Source organism: Heptranchias perlo, chromosome 15 (assembly GCF_035084215.1).
Source record: "Heptranchias perlo isolate sHepPer1 chromosome 15, sHepPer1.hap1, whole genome shotgun sequence".
Lineage (NCBI taxonomy): Eukaryota > Metazoa > Chordata > Chondrichthyes > Hexanchiformes > Hexanchidae > Heptranchias > Heptranchias perlo.
Window position 1 is genome coordinate 44,895,820 of NC_090339.1, and position 19,930 is coordinate 44,915,749.

General features: G+C 41.9%; 1 protein-coding gene across 1 annotated transcript in view; it reads left to right on the plus strand.

The window, feature by feature from the left end:
- The window catches only part of kdrl (kinase insert domain receptor like), a 167,928-nt gene extending 161,337 nt beyond the window's left edge, over positions 1-6,591 (plus strand). Inside the window, exon 30 of the mRNA XM_067997139.1 lies at positions 5,634-6,591. Within this exon, the coding sequence (XP_067853240.1) occupies positions 5,634-5,847 (214 nt within the window). The 3' untranslated portion in view covers positions 5,848-6,591. The remainder of the gene's footprint in view (positions 1-5,633) is intronic.
- The last annotated feature ends 13,339 nt before the right edge of the window (positions 6,592-19,930 follow it).

Consider the following 19,930-nt stretch of genomic DNA (forward strand, 5'->3'; position numbering starts at 1 on the left):
TGTTGCTGCCTGTAATTGGTGTTACCTAGCGCAATGACTTAAAGGTTTGTGTTTAACAACAATCTGTTGCACCTGTTTCTGTTTTAACAGCCATGATTTCTGCTGTTGTTCAGCAGCTTCCTCAATTGTGAGGCAAACAGAAACGATGGGGTAAATTTTAACCCCACGAACAGGTGGGTTGGGGGCGGCTGGGAAGGTAAAAATTGTAAGATGTAAAACCCGACCCCAAACCCGCCCACTTCCGGTTTTAACGGAGGCGGGTCGAGGGGTGGGTGACCAACCCACTCTTAGGAGGCGGGTCGGTCAGTGAAATCTTTTAAGGAGACTGCTGGCCTCCATTTTAATAGGTTCTTTTATTTTTAACTCTTGGGGGCCGGGATTCCCGGGCTTTCTGCTTCACACCATGTAAGAGGAGGCGAGAAAGCCCAGATTAATAGGTAAGTGCTTTTATTACACTGTTTGTGGGCCAGGAAGAGTAGAAGTGTTTCCTCCAGGTCCAATAAGCCTACCTGCCACGATCCCACACACACGATAGGCCAACCCCCGCCCCATGTCCGACCCCCCCCACACCACAATCTCCGACTCCCCCCATGATCTCCGACCCCCCCTCGTGACCTCCGACACCCCCCCATGATCTCCGTCACCCCCCCATGATCTCCGACAGCCCCCACCACGATCTCTGACCCCCGACCATGATCTTCGACCCCCGACCATGATCTCCGACCCCCCCACCACGATCTCCGACCCCCCCACCACGATCTCCGACACCCCCCACGATCTCCGACACCCCCATAACCGACGACCCCCTCCCCCGACCCCGATCTAAGACTTACCTCCTGGCATCTGCTCCCTGGCTGCTCTCCCATCTGACTGACGGCCAGCCTGTCAATCTAGCTGGCTGTCAGCGGGAAATCTACTGAAAAAAATTGAACGATATCTTTACATCAAAATTGTAAGGACATCCAGGAAACCCATACTTCCGGACTTCCCATTCGGAACCCCCCCCGCCTCGCTCTCTTCCTGGCTCCCAGTAAATATTTACCCCGGTGAGTTTTACCTTGGTGTGTTTTTATAATCCACTTTTTTTATTACTTTAAAAAAATTTCCTTTTTCAAGTAATTCTGTGACCAGTGTTTATAACCCTTTTTAATATCTCTCCTGAGTAATCTGGAAGAGTTATTTCATGAGATCAGGATATGGCAGATCCCATAGCTTAACCAAATACTGTGAAACCCATTTACTTTAATCAAGGTAATCTGCTTTGACCACCTCCTCCTGTAGCCTACCACTAGGAGTTACCTGAGACACCGAAACATAATTCTCCCCTTCCACTTTTCCATCAGCTTGTCAAAATGAAGTACCTTTCACGGTGATTGAAAACTGAGCTGAGTTGTATCCATTCCCACTCTGTAGCATTGAGTGTTAATTCATTAATGTTGAGCACCATTGTGCATTCTAAAGGTTTAGCCTGCAGATGAGGCATTTATTGCTGCATGAATTTGTTGCGGCAGATTTCAACAACTTGCATTTATATAACGCCTTTAATGTAGCAAAATATCCCAAAGGGCTTCACAGGAGCATTTTCAAGCAAAATTTGAGACCGAGCCACATAAGGAGATATTAGGACAGGTGACCAAAAGCGTCTTAAAAGAGGATAGAGAGGTGGAGAGGCAAAGAGGTTGAGGAAGGGAATTCCAGAGGTTAGGGCCTAGGCAGTTGAAGGCACGGCCACCAATGGTGGAGCGATTAAAATCGGGGATGCACAAGAGAACAGAATTGGAGGAGCACTGAGACCTTGGAGGTAGGGCTGGAGGAGGTTACAGAGATAGGGAGGGGCGAGGCCATGGAGGGATTTGAAAACAAGGATGAGAATTTTAACATGGAGGCATTACCCAACCGGGAGCCAATATGGGTCAGTGAACACAGGGGTGATGAGTGAACTGGACTTGGTGCGAATTAAGATACGGGCAGCAGAGTTTTGGATGAACTCAAGTTTATGGAGGGTGGAAGATGGGAGGTCGGTCAGGAGAGCATTAGAATAGTTAAGTCTAGAGGTAACAAAGGCATGGTTGAGGTTTCCAGCAGCAGATAAGCTGAGGCAGGGGAGGAGATTGGAGATGTTATGGAGGAATCTGAGTGAAGCATTCAGATAAAGCAGCTCATAACAGTTTCAACAACCAAACCGGTCTCAAAACTCCCTGGCAGAGGCAAAAGCCCCCTTTTTTTGTGAACTTTATGCTTATCAAAGTGAAGATTGTTAGTGCTGGAAATAGGAACCGTTTCCTCACACTCACTCAGTACCAAGCTCTACCTGGTCAGGTACAGCACAGTTAGATTCATGGCAAAGCTCCCTCTACTCCGCCCCAACCTCAGAAAAGCACCAGATACTGCACCACTGTGGCATTTTTTACATTTCCCAGCAGCCATCTGTTGGTAACTCTGAATGAGATTGTCAGTTGGTGCTATAGTAGCAGTAGTTTTGTGGTATGGGCCCATGCCCACTAAAAATTAAATTAAAACTGCCCAAGCTTATTTATGTGGGAACCTTAGAGTCAGCGAAGATATTCATTCCTTTGCTTTGGGCTGGATTTGAATCCAGGCCCCAGAAATCAATGGCCATTGTAACGACTCACTTTAAAAGTATGTTTATTGTTCATAAAATCTTGTTAAGAAGCAGTGTCCTTTTATCACATTTTTCCAAGCATAGTTTAAAAGTGAAAATTGCCATTCTTCCACTAAAACAAAGCTATCTATAAATGGGGAGAAAATCATATTATAGCAGCAGCCTTGTCTTGAAAATAATGGCTGTAATGTCATCGACTATCATATATTGTCTGACAAACACCAGTTAAGACATCTATTTTTTTCTTCTGTGGTTTCTAAATAACTTATATTCTATTCAACTGTTCATCCTCACGTATGAGCTTGGAAGACATTGGCCTGAAATTTTGCACCTCTGATATTAGACATTCATTGTTCTGTTGCAACTGTGATGTGAACATATGTATTAGTTTTCACTGATAATGTTTTTCTGACCTGTACTTTCAGCTCACTGTCACTCATCAAAGCTTGATTTTCACAAACAGAAATGGGATGGGGAAGAATGATTCATAAACATTATACAACATAAGAAATTATTAAGCAATGAAGCAACAGGCATTCTGAAGAATGCTTTGTTGGTTTTCAATTTTTATTTGCAAAACCAATTGAAAGTGTATACAGATCCTTAATTCACACAGTGCCATCTCTAATTCAATATAATTTTTTTTAATGTCCTCCGATGTTCACTCCCCACTTTCTCCAACTAGGCACCAGTGCTTAAAGAGTTACTTTATTGAATGAAATACTATTCTGCACTTTCTTGCCCCAGTAACTTTACTGTAGTACTCATGAGGTTAATCTTGGAGGTTAATCTTAGCTACATTAATCATCCTGATGAGCTGCGAGAATATCATTAAAAATATTAAATGTCAAAAACAGTAAAACTTTGGTTAGGAGTGTAATTTAAGTGTTGGACAACCCTTCCCAGAGAGCATTTCCTGCCGTTAGCACAAAGTACAATTGGACCACTGACTGTGAGTCTATATGGCTCACAAAATCTCTCATTGTGTGGTCAACTATCCCTAATACCATGTCTTTTATCTCACATTCCAGTCATCTGGATATTTTCCAAGCAACATAGATACTTTCATGCTTTCCCTTATATCTCTTGACAACTTTAATACCTGAAAATTAAAAACAGAGATTCAGAAGAAGTTAGTTTTCGAGAGTCAACAGAACTTTGAACAAAACCCAACTTGCCAAAGAAAGAAAGTGTCATCTTTTCATGAATGACCCTTTGTTTGAAAATAGTCACTATTTCTCCTCATTTCAGTTTAACCGAGAGAATATTTTATTAGGGTTTTGGCAAAAGGTACTTGTGATTCTTATGTACGTTGGAATGTAGCCAATTCAATAACATATTTTATAAGGTTCACATCTGAAAGGCCTTGTTTTGTCCTATCAGTGATTTTGGCCAGATATGTGAACTCTGACACAGCCAAGGCTGCTTCCAATAGTAATATCATCTACATGATAGTTAATCATAACAACTTGACTGGGCACTTACTTTGCATCTATTTTCAGCTTGTTAATTGACAGATTGGCTTGATTGATAGTACTTCAAGTCAGAAGGTTGTGAGTTCAAAGCCCCAGTGCAGGACTTCAGCAAATAATCTAGGCTGACACTCCAGTATAGTACTAAGGGAGGTGCTGCCTTTCAGCTGAAACATAAACCAAGGCTTGTTCCAGTGGTTCTGGTGGATGTTAAAGATCTCATAGCATTATTTAAAGAAGATAAGGGATTCTCCTGGCCAACATTCCTCCCTCAAGCATTGCCATCAAAAATGGATTAACTGGTTAATCATCTCATTACTAGGCTCTTGTGCATAAATGGTTACCATATATTTCTACATGTCACTGCACTTCAAAATGGTTCACTAAATGCAAAGTGCTTTGAGAAGTTTTTGAGAGATGGGATATAGTGCAAGTTTCACTGTCTCTTTTTTTATACCTATTCACAATCCACAGTATATTTGTTTTGCTATTGTCTCGCTTCAAGTTCTAGTAAAGGTTTCGCTCACTCTTTTGGTGTTTCCTCTCCACACCTTATCATGAACCATTTCTGACAGAATAATCTCAGATTTTGCCAGTATTACTCTAGGACTGGCCAATTGGATATACATGAGGGCCCTCCAATATTCTTGCACTGCCACCTTGCCTATGCTAGGAGTCTATCTGCAGGTGTCTTGGCTGAGCTTCAGATCTTTCTACTGTTTTGTACTGCTGCACAGCATTGTACAATGCATTAGTGCATTGGTCTCCTAGTTTCAGCTTTATAATTGGACTTTTGAGAAAGCATTATTCAAAATAATTACCAGTCTCAACTAAAGACAGCATCCCTGGCAGGATAAATATAAAAGCGGAGCTCTGCCATCTCTGTGGTGTCATTTACCAATATGCACTAATCAACCCTTTCATTGGCTTGTCTTTTTTATTAGCATATATCTGTCAATCTTTTTGCCAGTGCATACCAGTGAATTTTTAACTAAACAGAGTATTCCTCCTTCAACAAACGCCATTAGAATTGGTTAACTGATCATTCGCGTCATCACTGTTATGGGATTTTGCTGTATGCAGAATAGCTGCTATGTTTGCCTACATAACAGTCACTGCATTCGAAAATAATTCATCATAGGATAAATTCACCGATCCCGCAGTCCTCGATGTATTTGAAAGAAGTGTACATTGGAGGTAGGGCCACAACAGCGTTGCACTGATTGTCCAAACCATACTCTCCTTGTGTTTGACTTCTTACTGTGGAGCGCAGATCAGAGAATTTATCCTTATATGTGGTGATTCTGAGTAACGTGGTAAGGTGCTATATGTTCTTTTATTTACATATAGTCACTGCATTTGTAGTGCTCTACAGAACGTGCTGTCCTAAAATGCTACTTGTTTGATCACATTTGCTTTTAGAATTTATATAAAAAATTGGAATGATCTTTTCTTCACTATCTCTCTTCAATATGCTCAGGAAAAAAGATTCAATCAAAATAAATTGTTTTTCTTTCATTTTCTTTTCCTTAAAACAGAATGAGAGCTGTGAGTAAAAGCAAAGAATCTGTATTGTCTGAGGCTGAGAACCACGCTAACCCATTCCAGCCTGATGTGTGTGGTACAGAGGATGAAGGCCTGGATTTTGCACTGGAAGATTCAGTGCTGTTACCTATGGATCAGACTTTGGAATGCCACAGCCCACCACCAGATTACAATTCTGTAGTTCGCTACACCACACCGCCAGTGTGAATAAACGGACTTTTCTGAATGCTACTGCACCACAATTGTCAGTGCAACCTCTGAATGAGGAATGTACAACAGCACAATATCCTGAATATTGTAAACTGAACTATTCTTTGGCTGAAGGGATGTAGACAGAGCCATATAACGATGGGTGTCAAATCTACCATAGATACTTATGTTAAAACCCCAGTATTCATTCACTATAAAATACACTTGCAGTTAATTTTCTGAAAAGCCCCAGGTCTGAGCACGACCTCAGACAGTATCATTATTACTGCAGTGCTTAGTGGATGTGGGTGTAGCATGTGACCTCACAGCTGTGGTATATAGACATTGAATCAAATTGTAACAGTGAAATATTCCGAACATGTCCAAAGTATCCCAGTGAATCATGGGAATGTCGCTGAAAAATTGATTCTTCCTGCGTAAAAAGCATATTTCCATCATCCATTTTGCCAACCAACTGTTCTGAAGAAGGGTCAGCACCTGAAACATAAAGTTGTCTGTTCTCTCCACAGATGCTGACTGACCTGCTGAGTGTTTCCAACCTTTTCTGTTTTTGTTTCAGATTTCCAGCATCTGCAGTATTTTGCTTTCTACTTGAATGTTCTGATTCCCTTGTTCAAATGATGATGTTATATATTTCCTAGATGTTCATCTCTCACATAGTTAATTCATGATGTGGAGATGCCGGTGATGGACTGGGGTTGACAATTGTAAACAATTTTACAACACCAAGTTATAGTCCAACAAATTTATTTTAAATTTCACAAGCTTTCGGAGGCTTCCTCCTTCCTCAGGTGAATGTTGTGGAAATGAAATCTTCGAATCCTACGCATTTATAAATCACAGAACAATGCCTGGTGATTACTGCCCGTTGCCAAGGCAATCACAGTGAGCAGATGAAGAGGTGTCACCTACAAGGCCACCGAATATACAAACCCCCCAAAAAAAAGAAAAAAAAAGAGAGAGATAGGCAGAGACATAGAGACATCCGGAAGGAAGACAGTTGCTGTCTTCCTTCCGGATGTCTCTATGTCTCTGCCTATCTCTCTTTTTTTTTCTTTTTTTTGGGGGGTTTGTATATTCGGTGGCCTTGTAGGTGACACCTCTCTGTCTGCTCACTGTGATTGCCTTGGCAACGGGCAGTAATCACCAGGAATTGTTCTGTGATTTATAAATGCGTAGGATTCGAAGATTTCATTTCCACAACATTCACCTGAGGAAGGAGGAAGCCTCCGAAAGCTTGTGAAATTTAAAATAAATTTGTTGGACTATAACTTGGTGTTATAAAATTGTTTACAATAGTTAATTCAGTAAGAGATCCAGTATCAATGTCATTCTGTGACCCCCATAAGAAGTTAAGATGTCCTAGTTTTGTATCTTCTCACAATTGCTTAGCTTTTTAATTGTTAAGTAAAAGATCCAACTGTATCTTAACCAGCATCATCATATAAACTGGCTTCAGTGAAATTCTGATTACTAGATGAGGTGTGTGAAATGAGGTGTCTAATCGTCCAAGGTCCCTGACAAACAGGTTGTGAGTTCAAGTCCCAGGACTTGCGTGCCTCAACCAGGTGAATTTGAGCTGGGCCTCCAAATGAAATATGTCTTGCAGAAGTGAACTGGTCCACTCATAGAGAAGAGGCAGAGAACATATATCATCTGGTTTGTTCTATTTGTTCACAGCTTAGCAAGCTGTACACAAAAATTGGATTGATGGTGATAACAAAGAAGTATGTGGCACAGAGTGCCTGACTCCAGTGGTGGAGGTGGCTATGAGGAGCATTTGAGGAGATAATGAAGGAGAAAATAAGGGAAAAAAGACAATAAGAAGATGGCTAATTGAAAAGCAGTGAAAGAACCTTTTGCTAGGCACAAACTCTATTAGAATGTCCCCTGTAACGTTGTGGGTAGACACACTGATAATGACATTACACCACTCCAAGCATGATGAATTCCCATTTTAATTCATTTCAATATAAAGTGAAAATCTTCAACAAAAAAGAAATCAATTTGTTTCCAACAGTCACCTTTTGCTATAAAAGTTCTGAAAAGTAATCATTAGCAGCAGACACCGGTTGGATTATTAAAATTCAATTACTCCAATCTAAATGAAAGCAGTGGAAATTGAAGCCGCATAAACTGTAGGATTATGTCGATCTGAGGATGTCTCCACCATTATGCATCACATTCTGGTGGTTTTCCAAACAAGAATCGCCAATGGCATTCAAACAAGATTTTCTTTTCCACAGATGCTTGATCTTTATGAAATGTTGTGCAGGCCTTACATGCAGAACAGATGAGACCAGGAGTTTCTCCTGTATCCATATTGTTCTTGAGTATTAACAATGGCTCACCTCCAACCCTCCAATGCACAATGTGGAACACATACAGCATTGCTATCACACCCTCTATAAGAATTGATTTGTTCTAATCTCATGCAGATGAGTGCAAGTTGTGCACAATAATTCAATTGTATCCTCCCCCATCCCCCTGCCCCCACACCCCCAATCCTATTGTGGAGAATCAGGCAGTTCCTACTGGGGCACAATTTAACTGTCATACCGTGCATTTCCATCTGGTAGAGGCACATTATGCTTTAAAATGTTGACCAAAGTAGTTATATGTTTTAAAAAGGAGAAAACATTGATCCCTCAAGCTGAGAATGAAAGTGTCAAATGCTTCAGAAATAGTAGTTTTTAATAATCTGAAAACAATATGTTTTACAAATACTAATAGCCATTTGCAGGGATAACACAACAACCTCAAGTACTTTAGAACAGTGGAAGTGAGACTGATCAGCAGTGATATAAAATAAAATTTCAATTACTGTAGAATCTGAGAGTATTTTGTAAGGATAATCAAAGAATTGGGTTGTACTCCCCTTTAAGAGAGGGTCATTATTGGGCATTAACCTTTAAATAACAGAAGTGCACTATTTTCACAAAAAGCACAAGTTTTTTTTATTTTCCTTTTAATATTTGTTATATTTGATGCAAGAATAAAAATGTATCTGGGTTTTCTTCTTCGGAGGGGTGGGGAACAGAACAACTATTTAAAGGAAAATTACCCCATGGCTTTCTCATTCAAGGAGACATTTTGAATCTGAACATGTTGCTTTATCGAGCTGATTGGTTTTATTTCTCTTCTAACATTCTACAAATTCAAGTATTTATTAAAAAGTAAATTTACTAATTTAACTACACCTGGTGTTATTAACATAATTCCAATGCTGAATTTAATAAAACAGCAAAATAAAATATCAAAAATATATATTTGAAATGAGTTACTGAAGCAAAAAGTAATTTCAATATTAGCAAAACTAGCCATATACATTACAATATTTCTAGCACCGAATTTATATATTTTATAAAGCAACCTGGCTATTAATGTTTTGCATCTTCCTAGCCTATAGTCAGGATATTACCAAAAGATGTATTCAGAAAGTCTTTGAGGAATTATTATGGCTGTAATCATTCTATGCCTTTATATCAATAATTAGAGTGAGAGAGGTCTCAGGTAATCTTATGTTGCTGTATCCCTTTCTCTAGACTTTGCACAGGCATTCGTTGAAGCAAATTATAAGCCATTAACTGTCCAAACCGTTCCAAGTATATTAGGGATGTCCCTTAGTAACAGATTGTGAATGACTATTTTTGCTTAATTGAGTGGAAAAGGGCTGCAGTAGCCTAAAACAGGGAATATTTTGCTTACTGTGAATTTACAGTGATTTATAGGAACTCCGGAATTGGAGTTCTTTCATTAATATGTGAGGAGAAAATAGCAAAAAAAGGTTATTATCCACTACAACTCCCAGAATGCTGTAAATCCCATAAATGTCCTATGAACAATTTAAATAGGTCAGATTCCAATGGGTCTACTGTGAATGTTACGAGTATAAAAAAGTATTCAGTATTGTGTTATATAGTGTATAGTCACAAATCTAGTTATTCTGTATTGCAATATTAGAATTGAAGGTATATAACATCCCATTATCCCATATAATTTCTAGTCCTCCATCACTTTTATCACCCATTCACATCCTCTCTTCCATACATCATGGCCACAAAGAATTGAGGGTTATAGAGAAATTAACAGCACTGTATGATTCTTTTTCCAGGGGATTTAGAATGGAGAACATTGCCTTGAAATTACATTGTAGGAAAATAGCATAGAATGTTTAATAGAACATAGGAACAGGAGTAGGCCATTCAGTCCCTCGAGCCTGTTCTGTCATTCAATTAGATAGTGGCTGATCTGTACCTCAACTCCATTTACCTGCCTTTGTTCCATAATGCCTTGATATCCTTATCTAACAAAAATGCATTAGTCTGAAATTCCTCTCTCTATTACCTTACAGAAATGTTAATCCATTTAAAATAAATAGATTAATTGTGCTGCTAAAATAGTGGACAGAGGAAAATCAAACAAATCCATTAAGCATTGGCGCATGATTATCACACAGTATACTTTCAAGGCTGTGATTTCTTAAAGTAGGGATTAAAAGGTTGTAGGAAAGGGGAGGTGCAGGACCATGATAAAATAATCATATTTGGGCTCTGGATGGTGTGAGCTTGGTGGGCCAAATGGCCTTTTCTTGTTGCAGGCTTTCTTCTATTCTTAACTCCTTATTCAAAATTTTTATTTTAAAACTAAAGCTATAGACTATATAATATAAAGAATATCAAATATCTGGGAGTGAGCTTCAGGCAGTAATTTGAACTTGCAATTCCGCTGATGTTCATTAACACTCAAGAGTTGTTATCTTGGGTTACGATGTCATCAGGACCGCTCTATTGGATTCCTGCCCTGCGGCTGACTGCCAGCCATCGATTATCCTATCCGTTCCATTGCACTTATTTGTAGCTTGTTTTTGTTTATGTACAATTAACTGGAAACTTGTTTATTTTGCATAAAGTAACTAATAGTGAGTAACATTTGAAAAGCAAATAACATTTAAGTAAGAGGCTTATGTGGTTTTGAAATGCGATGAATGAATGTCTTTATGTCTGTGCAGGGTTTATTCAGAATGTAAAAGTCAGTTTCAATGCCAAGGTGGCGAAGTTGCATGTCTAGTTTGCCAGCACAGATATTTCTCATGTTCAATTCAGTCCTTTCCAGTGTCCTGAAATTATAGCATAAAATAAGAGTAATTCTCACAGATATGGTAAATGCAAGAGATATGGTAAATGCAAGAGAGCTTCATATAGTATTCTTTTCCGCCATTGTCAATGTATTAATATTGTTCCTGATGAGATAAATCCCTTTTCTTGCTCTATTAAGCTTCACTTAATACATATACACACAACAGCATATATTTATTTAACCTGAAATCTTTTACAGAGTTCTGCTTCCCCCAGACTTTTAACATTAGGACAGCATCCACAGAAGTTGCTTTCTTGTAATACTAAAAATCCTCTGGAGTAAATTCCTAAAAGTGTGCTGGAGATCAAATGCAGCACTCGAGCATTTTTTAAACCCAGCTTCACATATGACTACAGTAATACTCCACCAAAGTGCCAAGCCCAAGCAGTGCAAAAGGCCATGCAGGAGGCCATCTCACATCACTTGCCTTTACAGCATTCCTGAATCAAATCAAGAATTATGCTACCACCTTCACATTATTGTGCACTAGAAACATGATAGTATAACTACAAACAAAGAATGAAGCAACTTTGTGTACAATTCCTATGAAGTGTTCAAGTACAGCATCCTTAAAAAAAAGATTCAAATAGAACAATTTTATTCCTGTTAATTTTTTATTCCAACTATTGTTTTCCCTTTATTCTGCTAACTCCAGTGAGCTATTCATTAACCTCTCCTTTCACAGCAGCAGTGAGATGTACTTCCTCCTATGTTTGCAGGGTACCTTCTCATGGACTCTCTCCTGCCCAATGGAACTGTCAGGCATCAGACAAGTGAACGTATAGTATAGGAGAGAGCGGGCAGAGACTTTGCTCAAAATTAGAAATTCCCACTAATAACATGCATTTATTATAAGTCATTTGTTACCAATTAAATTAAACTTTTAATATTAATGAATTATATCCAGTTGGTCATTGAAATATTCTCCTATATCCCCTGAGAGAGTTGTTAGAGATGGCAGTTACAAGTAGAAGATGTAGTGTGAAGTTATTCAAGGGCATTTTGGCTACTAATACTTATCGAGAGTCAGGTGAGGTCTTTTCAAGCAGGGAACGGTTTCCAAATTAGTTAAGCATGATGTAGTGGTTTACAAATCCTGTTATAAGTCGGCTCCAGTATAGTCGCAGACACATGCATACATTGCTCACAAACTGGTTACACATATAGGACAACATATAGAAGCAGTCAAGTGGATTGTTGGAAATCTCATTTGGATACCAACTTTCTGTTAGAGATGAGAATTTTGAAAGCTGTTAAGCTGGAATGTTTCCTAGGTATTAGAATGTGAGGATGTTCTCTCTTTCACTTCTTGCACACAGAAGAAATTTCTTTTTCTAATTAGCATTATATTGTCAAAGAAAATAATAACAAATGAGAATATACCATATAACAAATTTTCAGACTGTACAGAAGGAAGCCTCAAACAGTCCTCTAAAATGTTCCTTTCCTACATATTTTACTGACAGATTATGAATAAGCCTTACACAGAGCACCGGCTCTATTCTAAAGCTTGATGTACATGTTAGAAGCTCTCAACCCATAAATCAGGTTTCTTTTCTACACCTTAGTTTATCTTTACTTTTAAACTGAAATGTGATGCAGAGTGAAAGGTTTGTTTCTGAATTCTACACTAATGCTTGCAGGACAGGCTAATCCATTGTATTAAAGATGGATAACTATTCATGTCAAGGCAACTTCTTTCTCTAAGAACCACTTGTTTTAAAGTGCCCATACACCTCATTTTAGATGATTTTTTTCTCTTAAGGAACAGCAGAGAACTGCCATTTATTCTATGGGAAAGAAAAAAGGAATGTCAATATATTATCTGTGTAAGAATGTATGCACTGGAAAACCTCTGTATTTCATATAACCTAAGCTCTTCTGGAGCTATTAACAAAAAATAAAGTTTACATATATTTATAGCATTATTATTTGTGTTTCTGTCTTTTTTAATGTTCTCATTAATTCAGAAGAAACAGTGCTCAATAACTCAGCAAGTAAATGCACCATGTATTGTGATACTGAGCCATGCAGACCAGATGTCAGACCTACTGCGTTCAGGATGAACAGGTCTACATGCAGGGACCGCTAGAGTTTAGCACCAAACGGGTACCTTTTTTAACAATACCTGAATGTGGAGCTGGGAGAAGCAGGCCACAGCTCACCTTCCTCCAGATTGCCTTCCCCCACCCCCTCAATTCCATACTCACCTGCGCTCCCCCCTCCATGATTGGTGAGCTGCCTCAGGTGGCTGCGACTGACGCCCGCAGCTCACTGATACTATCCTAATTCCGTGGTCCTGCCTCCAGCCTCATTCAGCACGTGCAGTTTATTTGGGCACGATCCAATTTCCAGACCATTAAACCAAGAAGTAGCTCCACCAGAAGAGAATATTTAATGGCAGCCCCAGAGCCTGCCAATGTCTACACAAGTAATTTCAATGTAATGGCTAATAGGGAATGCTGTACAGAAACTTTATAATATCACACTTTACATACACTTTCAAGGTTTGTACTTTGTGCAGCCACAAGTGCAAGAATCTATCATTTGCTTTAGAACCATTTCTATTGTTGTGCTGAGCATTGCATTGTGCTAATACGTGCCACTGGGAAGTTATTGAAATGATTGTGAACATCAGATACCTAACCCGCCCGTCGGGAACGATGCGATCGGGTGCTACACTGGTTTTACACCCCATCCGATTTTACACTCCATTGAAGTCAGTGGAGAGTAATATTGGGTGGAGTGTAAAACCAGCGTACCATTCGATCCATGGGTTACCCGCCCCGCAAGTTAGATTAAAATTACCCCTTTGTCCCCATCATGCGTAGCATGGGTCTGAGTTAAGCAGATGTAGAGCTATTGTTTCTCGCGCTTCTTAGTAATGCTTACATGGCAATGACGGGGCCAACTGAAGAACATTTGATGACCCAAATGTTCAAAGTGGCTTCTGCACAAAGGATTGCATAATGGACTCATGTTTTTCTTAGCATGGTATTAATTCACGTCTTCCAGTTCCCAATTTATTAGTACACCAGAGTTCTTCCCACTTTCAGTTGCTTCATCCCCCAGGTGCCAATAAAAACACCAGATGGCATGATCAGTACAGTTGCATTGAACAGGTGTAGGTATAGCAAGTGGCAGTAGCAAATCAGTTAATTATTGATCCTGAAGTAAATACTTATTTCTCTGTTCCTAAAAGTCTGAAACTTGCACTCAGGTGTGACTTATAGGCTCCCTGATGGCTTAACAAGTATCTTCCGTGAGTAGCTGAGCCACACAGATTGGGAAGGTTTTGAGTCCACTTCCTATCTGAGTTAACTGATCTCAAATGGGGTGGCGACAGGAGGGCTACAGTTGGCCCAGCTCTCCAGTGTTAGTGAAGGTAATGGCCATGGTTCTAATCCCTGATTGTTATCCAGCAACCCCTGCTGGCAGTGGTTACTTTTCTATAAAAAGAGGAATTACATAGAATGTACAGCACAGAAACAAGCTGTTCAGCCCAACAGGTCCAAATCGGTTTTAATGCTCCACATGAGCCTCCTCCCTCCCTACTTCATCTAACCTTATCAGCAGACCCTTTCTGCCTCATGTTCTGGAAGGCTATGTTCCAGAAAGGAGTCAAAGGGGTAAAAATTCATCTGGGCCCATTTTTGGGCCCAGAATTGGCGCTACACAATCACGTGGGTGCAAGTAGGAAGCAAAATTGGCGAGGGACCTTCATTATCATAAAATAAGTGGGCTGCCATGCTACTAGCTCTATTCATTGTCAGCTTGCCTAATGGGGGTGGGAAAATCGGCCGTTCCTGACATCATTTAAAGGCAACTTACATCTCTCAAAGGGGAGATGCACTGTGGCTGCAGGTTACTTACACTCAATTCAACTTTCCAAAAATGGCATGTAGAAAAAAGCTGGAAGGGCTCCTCCCCCCTCCCCTGGTTTTCAGACGCTGTTTAGAACTGCCACTACTCAACTAAATCAGGCAAAAAATGGCAGCCTAAGACAACTATCCAGATACTTACCTTAATGGAAGTGAACACCCCTTTAAATATTGCTGCTTCAGCCTGCCAATGCGTTCCCGACGTTTTTTGCTGGGCGGGCTTAAGAATGAGCAAATCGGATGCTTTCAGGCACTAATTTCCCAAAAGGGCCCTAATTCAAGAGCAGGACCTCTATTTACATATCATAACCAGCCTAAGGTTCATTTCAGGTGGCCGCTAGGGATGCTTAAGGAGCACCTGAACCAATATGGCAGCTGCCTCATTTCAGGCATATTTCAGGCGCACTTCTAGCATTGGACGTCCCACCGCAAAATTGGTAGGTTTAACACCCATTTTATGCCGGAAAACTGGTGAAGCGCTGTCGCATTTCTACCCCAAAATCGTCAGGAGAGGAGGAGGAAAAGGAAGAAACCATTGGCACAGAAAGTTGGTGAGAAAAAGTAATAAAAATGTATGACTCGCATTGAAAGCTGGTAAAGGAAATGAAAAACATATGTTTCTAACATGCCCTTTGGACTAGCTCCAACCTCCCATTTTGCCTCCCTGTTTTTCAGAATGAATTACTAGAATATCCCAATTGCGACCTCTCTTAATCTCGTTGTTACTTTATCAATTTAAATTTGTCGTTCAATTATATTTTATTACTTGCGGGCTTTCATTTTCTGATTCATAATGATGGAAGCGGTCCAATATAGAGTCAGCAGCCAACCATATAAATTAGAGTTTATTAAATGACAACTGTAGTAAAATAAGCAATTGAAATGTCAAAAGGGCACTGTGAGTGTGGCCTGTTGGTGTACAGCAACATATTGTACCACAGATTATTGGATCTAAACTTCAACCTACAATTCACAACATGGAGAATTCCAAATCTCAGTTATACCACTGGGGAAGAATTGAACAAATACCAGGAATTTCCCAATATGAAGTAAGGGAAACTCAGAGGAAAAGTAACTCATATTCATGTAGTTCTCAGTGACCACCTCCAGAGCTGGAATGGCAATGACCTGGAAATGAGCTCCTTACAGCTCTTTGTAGGTGGGCAGTGATCAATGGTATGGAGAGACCTTATGAGTGGAAAACATTTTATTAAACTTATTTTTAAATGCTGAAAGATGGAGAATAAAATATCCCACGCGCTCGCTGCCTATGTTTCGGCAGATCTCCATGCAAACTACCAACGCATCCCCAACCTTTCTTTCCTCTCCAAGTCATTGAATGTGTTGTCATCTCCCAGATCTATGCACATCTCTCACACAAATTCCAGTATGAATTTCTTCAATGAGGTTTCCACCCATCCTATACCACTGAAATGGCCCCAACCAAAGTCATGAATGACATTCTCTCTGACTGTGTCAAAGGTGCATTGTCCCTCCTTGTCCTCCTCAACCTCCTTGCTGCCTTTGATATGGTCAACCACACCATCCTCCTCCAATACCTCCCCTCCATTATCCAGCTCAGTGGGACTCCCCTGACTTGGTTTCACTCTTACCTATCTGATCATAGTGAGAATATCTCTACCAATGGCTTCTCTTCTCACCCCTGCACCATTCCCTCCAGAGTCCCCCAATAACCTGTCCTTAGCCCACACCTTTTCCTTATCTACATGTTGCCCCTTGGTGACATCATCTACAGACATGAGGTCAGCTTCTACATATAAACTGATGATAGCTTGCTCTACCTCGCCACCATTTCTCGCGACCCCTCCGAACCTTTGTGTCATCGGACTGCTTGTTTAACATCCAGTCTTTGATGAGTCACAATTTCCAAAGTAAATTGTCTTTGGCCCCCGCCACAAACACCATACCCCTGCCACCGATTCCAACCTCCTCCGCTGCCTCTGTCCCAGGCTGAACAAGACTATTTGCATCCATAGCACCCTATTTGACTCTGAGCTGAGGTTTTTCTCCACCATAAAGATCGCCCACGTCCACCTCCACCACGCCAACTGCCTCTGCCCCTGCCTCGTCCATTTGGTGCTGAAAACATCATTCATACCTTTGTCATCTCCATACTTCACTATTCCAATGCGCTCCTGGCTGGCCTCCCAACCTCCATCCTCTGTAATCTTCAGCTCATTCAAAACTCTACTGCCCATATCTATCCTGTACCAAGTTCCTCTCACCCATCACTCCTGTCCTCGCCAACCTATTTTGGGTCCCGGTCCTCCGATGCTTCCAAATTTAAAATTCTCATCTTCATATGGCAAATTAATCTATTAGTGTCAGAGGAGACATGTGTTACGCTATGGAACAATCTCCCACACCCACCCAGGCCCCGTCTCAATTGCACTACCATGGGGAAGTGTCAAAGGGAGGGAACAAGCCAATATTGTGCTTTTCCTCACAGCTGATTTCGTGAGTGGATGCCTAAGGTGAAGTTGACTGTTTTCTTGGTCACAAATGGGACAAGGCATGGAGAAATCAAGAAAAGAGTTAATGAGAACCCATTAAAAATAGACCCGCAACCACCAATGAGCAAGAACAAAACCGGGTAACAAAAAATGGCATTCCGTTAAAAAAATGTTGTTGAAACATGTTATTTTAAATCACCACTTGCTCAAAATGAATGGCAGATGTACAGTAGATATTTGCTAGAACTGGTAGATTTGCTCTCATTGCATCAGTGCATTCCACTTCTCTGCAGTATTTCATGTCTGTTATTAATTCCAGTTAAAGTGATTTTAATCTGTTCCCCTTTTTCTGCTTCCAGCTTATTTCACAATTCTTTAGGGAAACTGGGATGATGTAATGTGATGGATTTGTGAGTTGAACATGATGTATGTAGGAACACTGGGGAAAAAAATTTGATAAGGGCCATTTTCGGGCACGGGTAACATGATGCGCTATTACCCCCCACCCGATGGCCCCTACACAGGCAACACGTGAACTTTGTGCTGCCTGCTAATTAGCCTGATAGCTTCAGGCAGCCTCTCAGCAGTGAATGTGGAAGTTGGAAATGGGGCGTGCCCAGCGCACGTCATCAGCAGCCTGCACCTCTTAAAGGTGCAGGTGCACATTTTAAATGGGACATGCACAGTTCACTAGGATGGCTGCAAGGATGGTAGGATCAGCATAAGAGAGGGCTCCACGCTTCTCTAATGATGCACTGGAGGCCCTGGTGGAAGGGGTGGACGATAGGAGGGCCAACATGTACCCGTAGGGTAGCAGGAGGTAGCAGGAGGCCCTCCAGACTGCAGCTCCGCAGGTGTTGGCAGTCTGTGGCACAGGAAGTGAACGCCAGGAGCATGGCACCACGCACGTGGGTGAAGTGCCAAAAGAAGTTCAATGATTTGAGTGGTCAAGGTGAGTGAATGCAAGTGTCAAGTGGTACATCCTACCAACAGCACCACTGCTCCACACATCACACTCCCCATCACCCACCCACCAACAAACACTGCCCATCCATACGCAATGCTGCACTTGGCATGCCGCATCTCACACGCGCATAGTACCACACTTACAGGCCACACAACCACCACTCACAGGTCATACACACTGGCAGCTATTCGACCACGACAGGCACATCACCCACACACCTTACAGGATACTCACTGACACACTGTCCTCTGTCTTGCAGGAGAAGGTGGCGCATAACAGCCGGCAGCAGGGGAGACCTGAAGGTGGAAGGAGACGCTTACACGTCTTCACCCCCAACCACGCCCCCCCACAGCAGAAGAGACAGTGCTTCGGATCATTGGGTGGGCCGTCGCTGCAGCCGTAACAACATGCTGTGCTGGAGGTCCCGATGAAGGGGGTCTCTGCATATCTAATGCTCCTTCTCCTTTCCCACATCTCCCTCCTCCCATAATCTTTTCTGACTCACGTGCTGCAGATGCTGTCAGCACACACGTCTTACTTGCTCCTCTCCCCACTCCACAACTCAACCTGTTTCCCTTTGTCATTGCAGATACCCAACAACATGTGGCGGCACCGTCTGAGGAGGAGGAGGAGGAGGGGGAGGAGGAGGGGGACACTCGATCTGACACTTGCTTCCACCAGTTCACTGACACTACGAGTAGTGTAGAGGCTAGGTTAGAGGAGGGATCTGCATGTGGTGAGACACCGGGCACAAGTGCTCAGGAGCCAGGGCGGGGGGAATGGATTCCACAGGTGCCAGCTCGCCGGAGGGCGAGATCGGTCACTAGTTCTGCCGCAGAGGAGTCATATGAGGACTTCAGTGGGCCAGGCTACAGAAGACAGCTGATGGGCGCATACCACCAAATGCTTGGGGCACTGGAAAGTCTGCCAGAAAGCCTGTATACAATGAGAAGGGGCATGGAGGAGTCCAGCTCCAACTTGGAACAGAGCTTAGCGCAGAGCTTGCAACCCATCCTTTCCAAAATGGAACGGGTGGTCACCTCCATCAGCATAGTTGTGGAACCCACTATGATCAGCGTTTGATGGCCAATGTCACGGCTTCCATTGCAGCACAAACCAATGTCACCAAAGGTCTGCAAGCTATGGTTACTGCTCAGACTGCTTCAGTGCAAGCTCAGGCACCTGCTACGGAAGCACAAGCTGCTGCAATGGAAGCTCAGACTGCTGCTAACGTGGCTCTGGGGACCACAGTGGAACGGGGCTTCCAGGGCATCACAGCACTCCAGCAATCCGTTCTCCAGCTGATCACCAGAATTACTGAGGTGCCATCCCGGGAGAGTGGCAGTGGTGCCATGGCAGTCGAACCTGCTGTCCTCTCTCTGGACAACAGCATTCCTGCTCCCACGTCTGCCACTCCGCCAAAGCCCTTTTTGTTGCCTATCAGCCAGCCAGGTTAGACTGCTGCAGCACATGCTGAGGTGGTGCAGTCTGAAGCCAGGCCCTCCTGGCCCAGAGCTGCTCAAGGTCGTCCTCCAAGGCCATTTGCACGTTCCTCCATTGAAGGCCAACGGCCTCCCACCACCCATGCTCCAGCCACTGGGGAAGCACCTTGTAGGAGC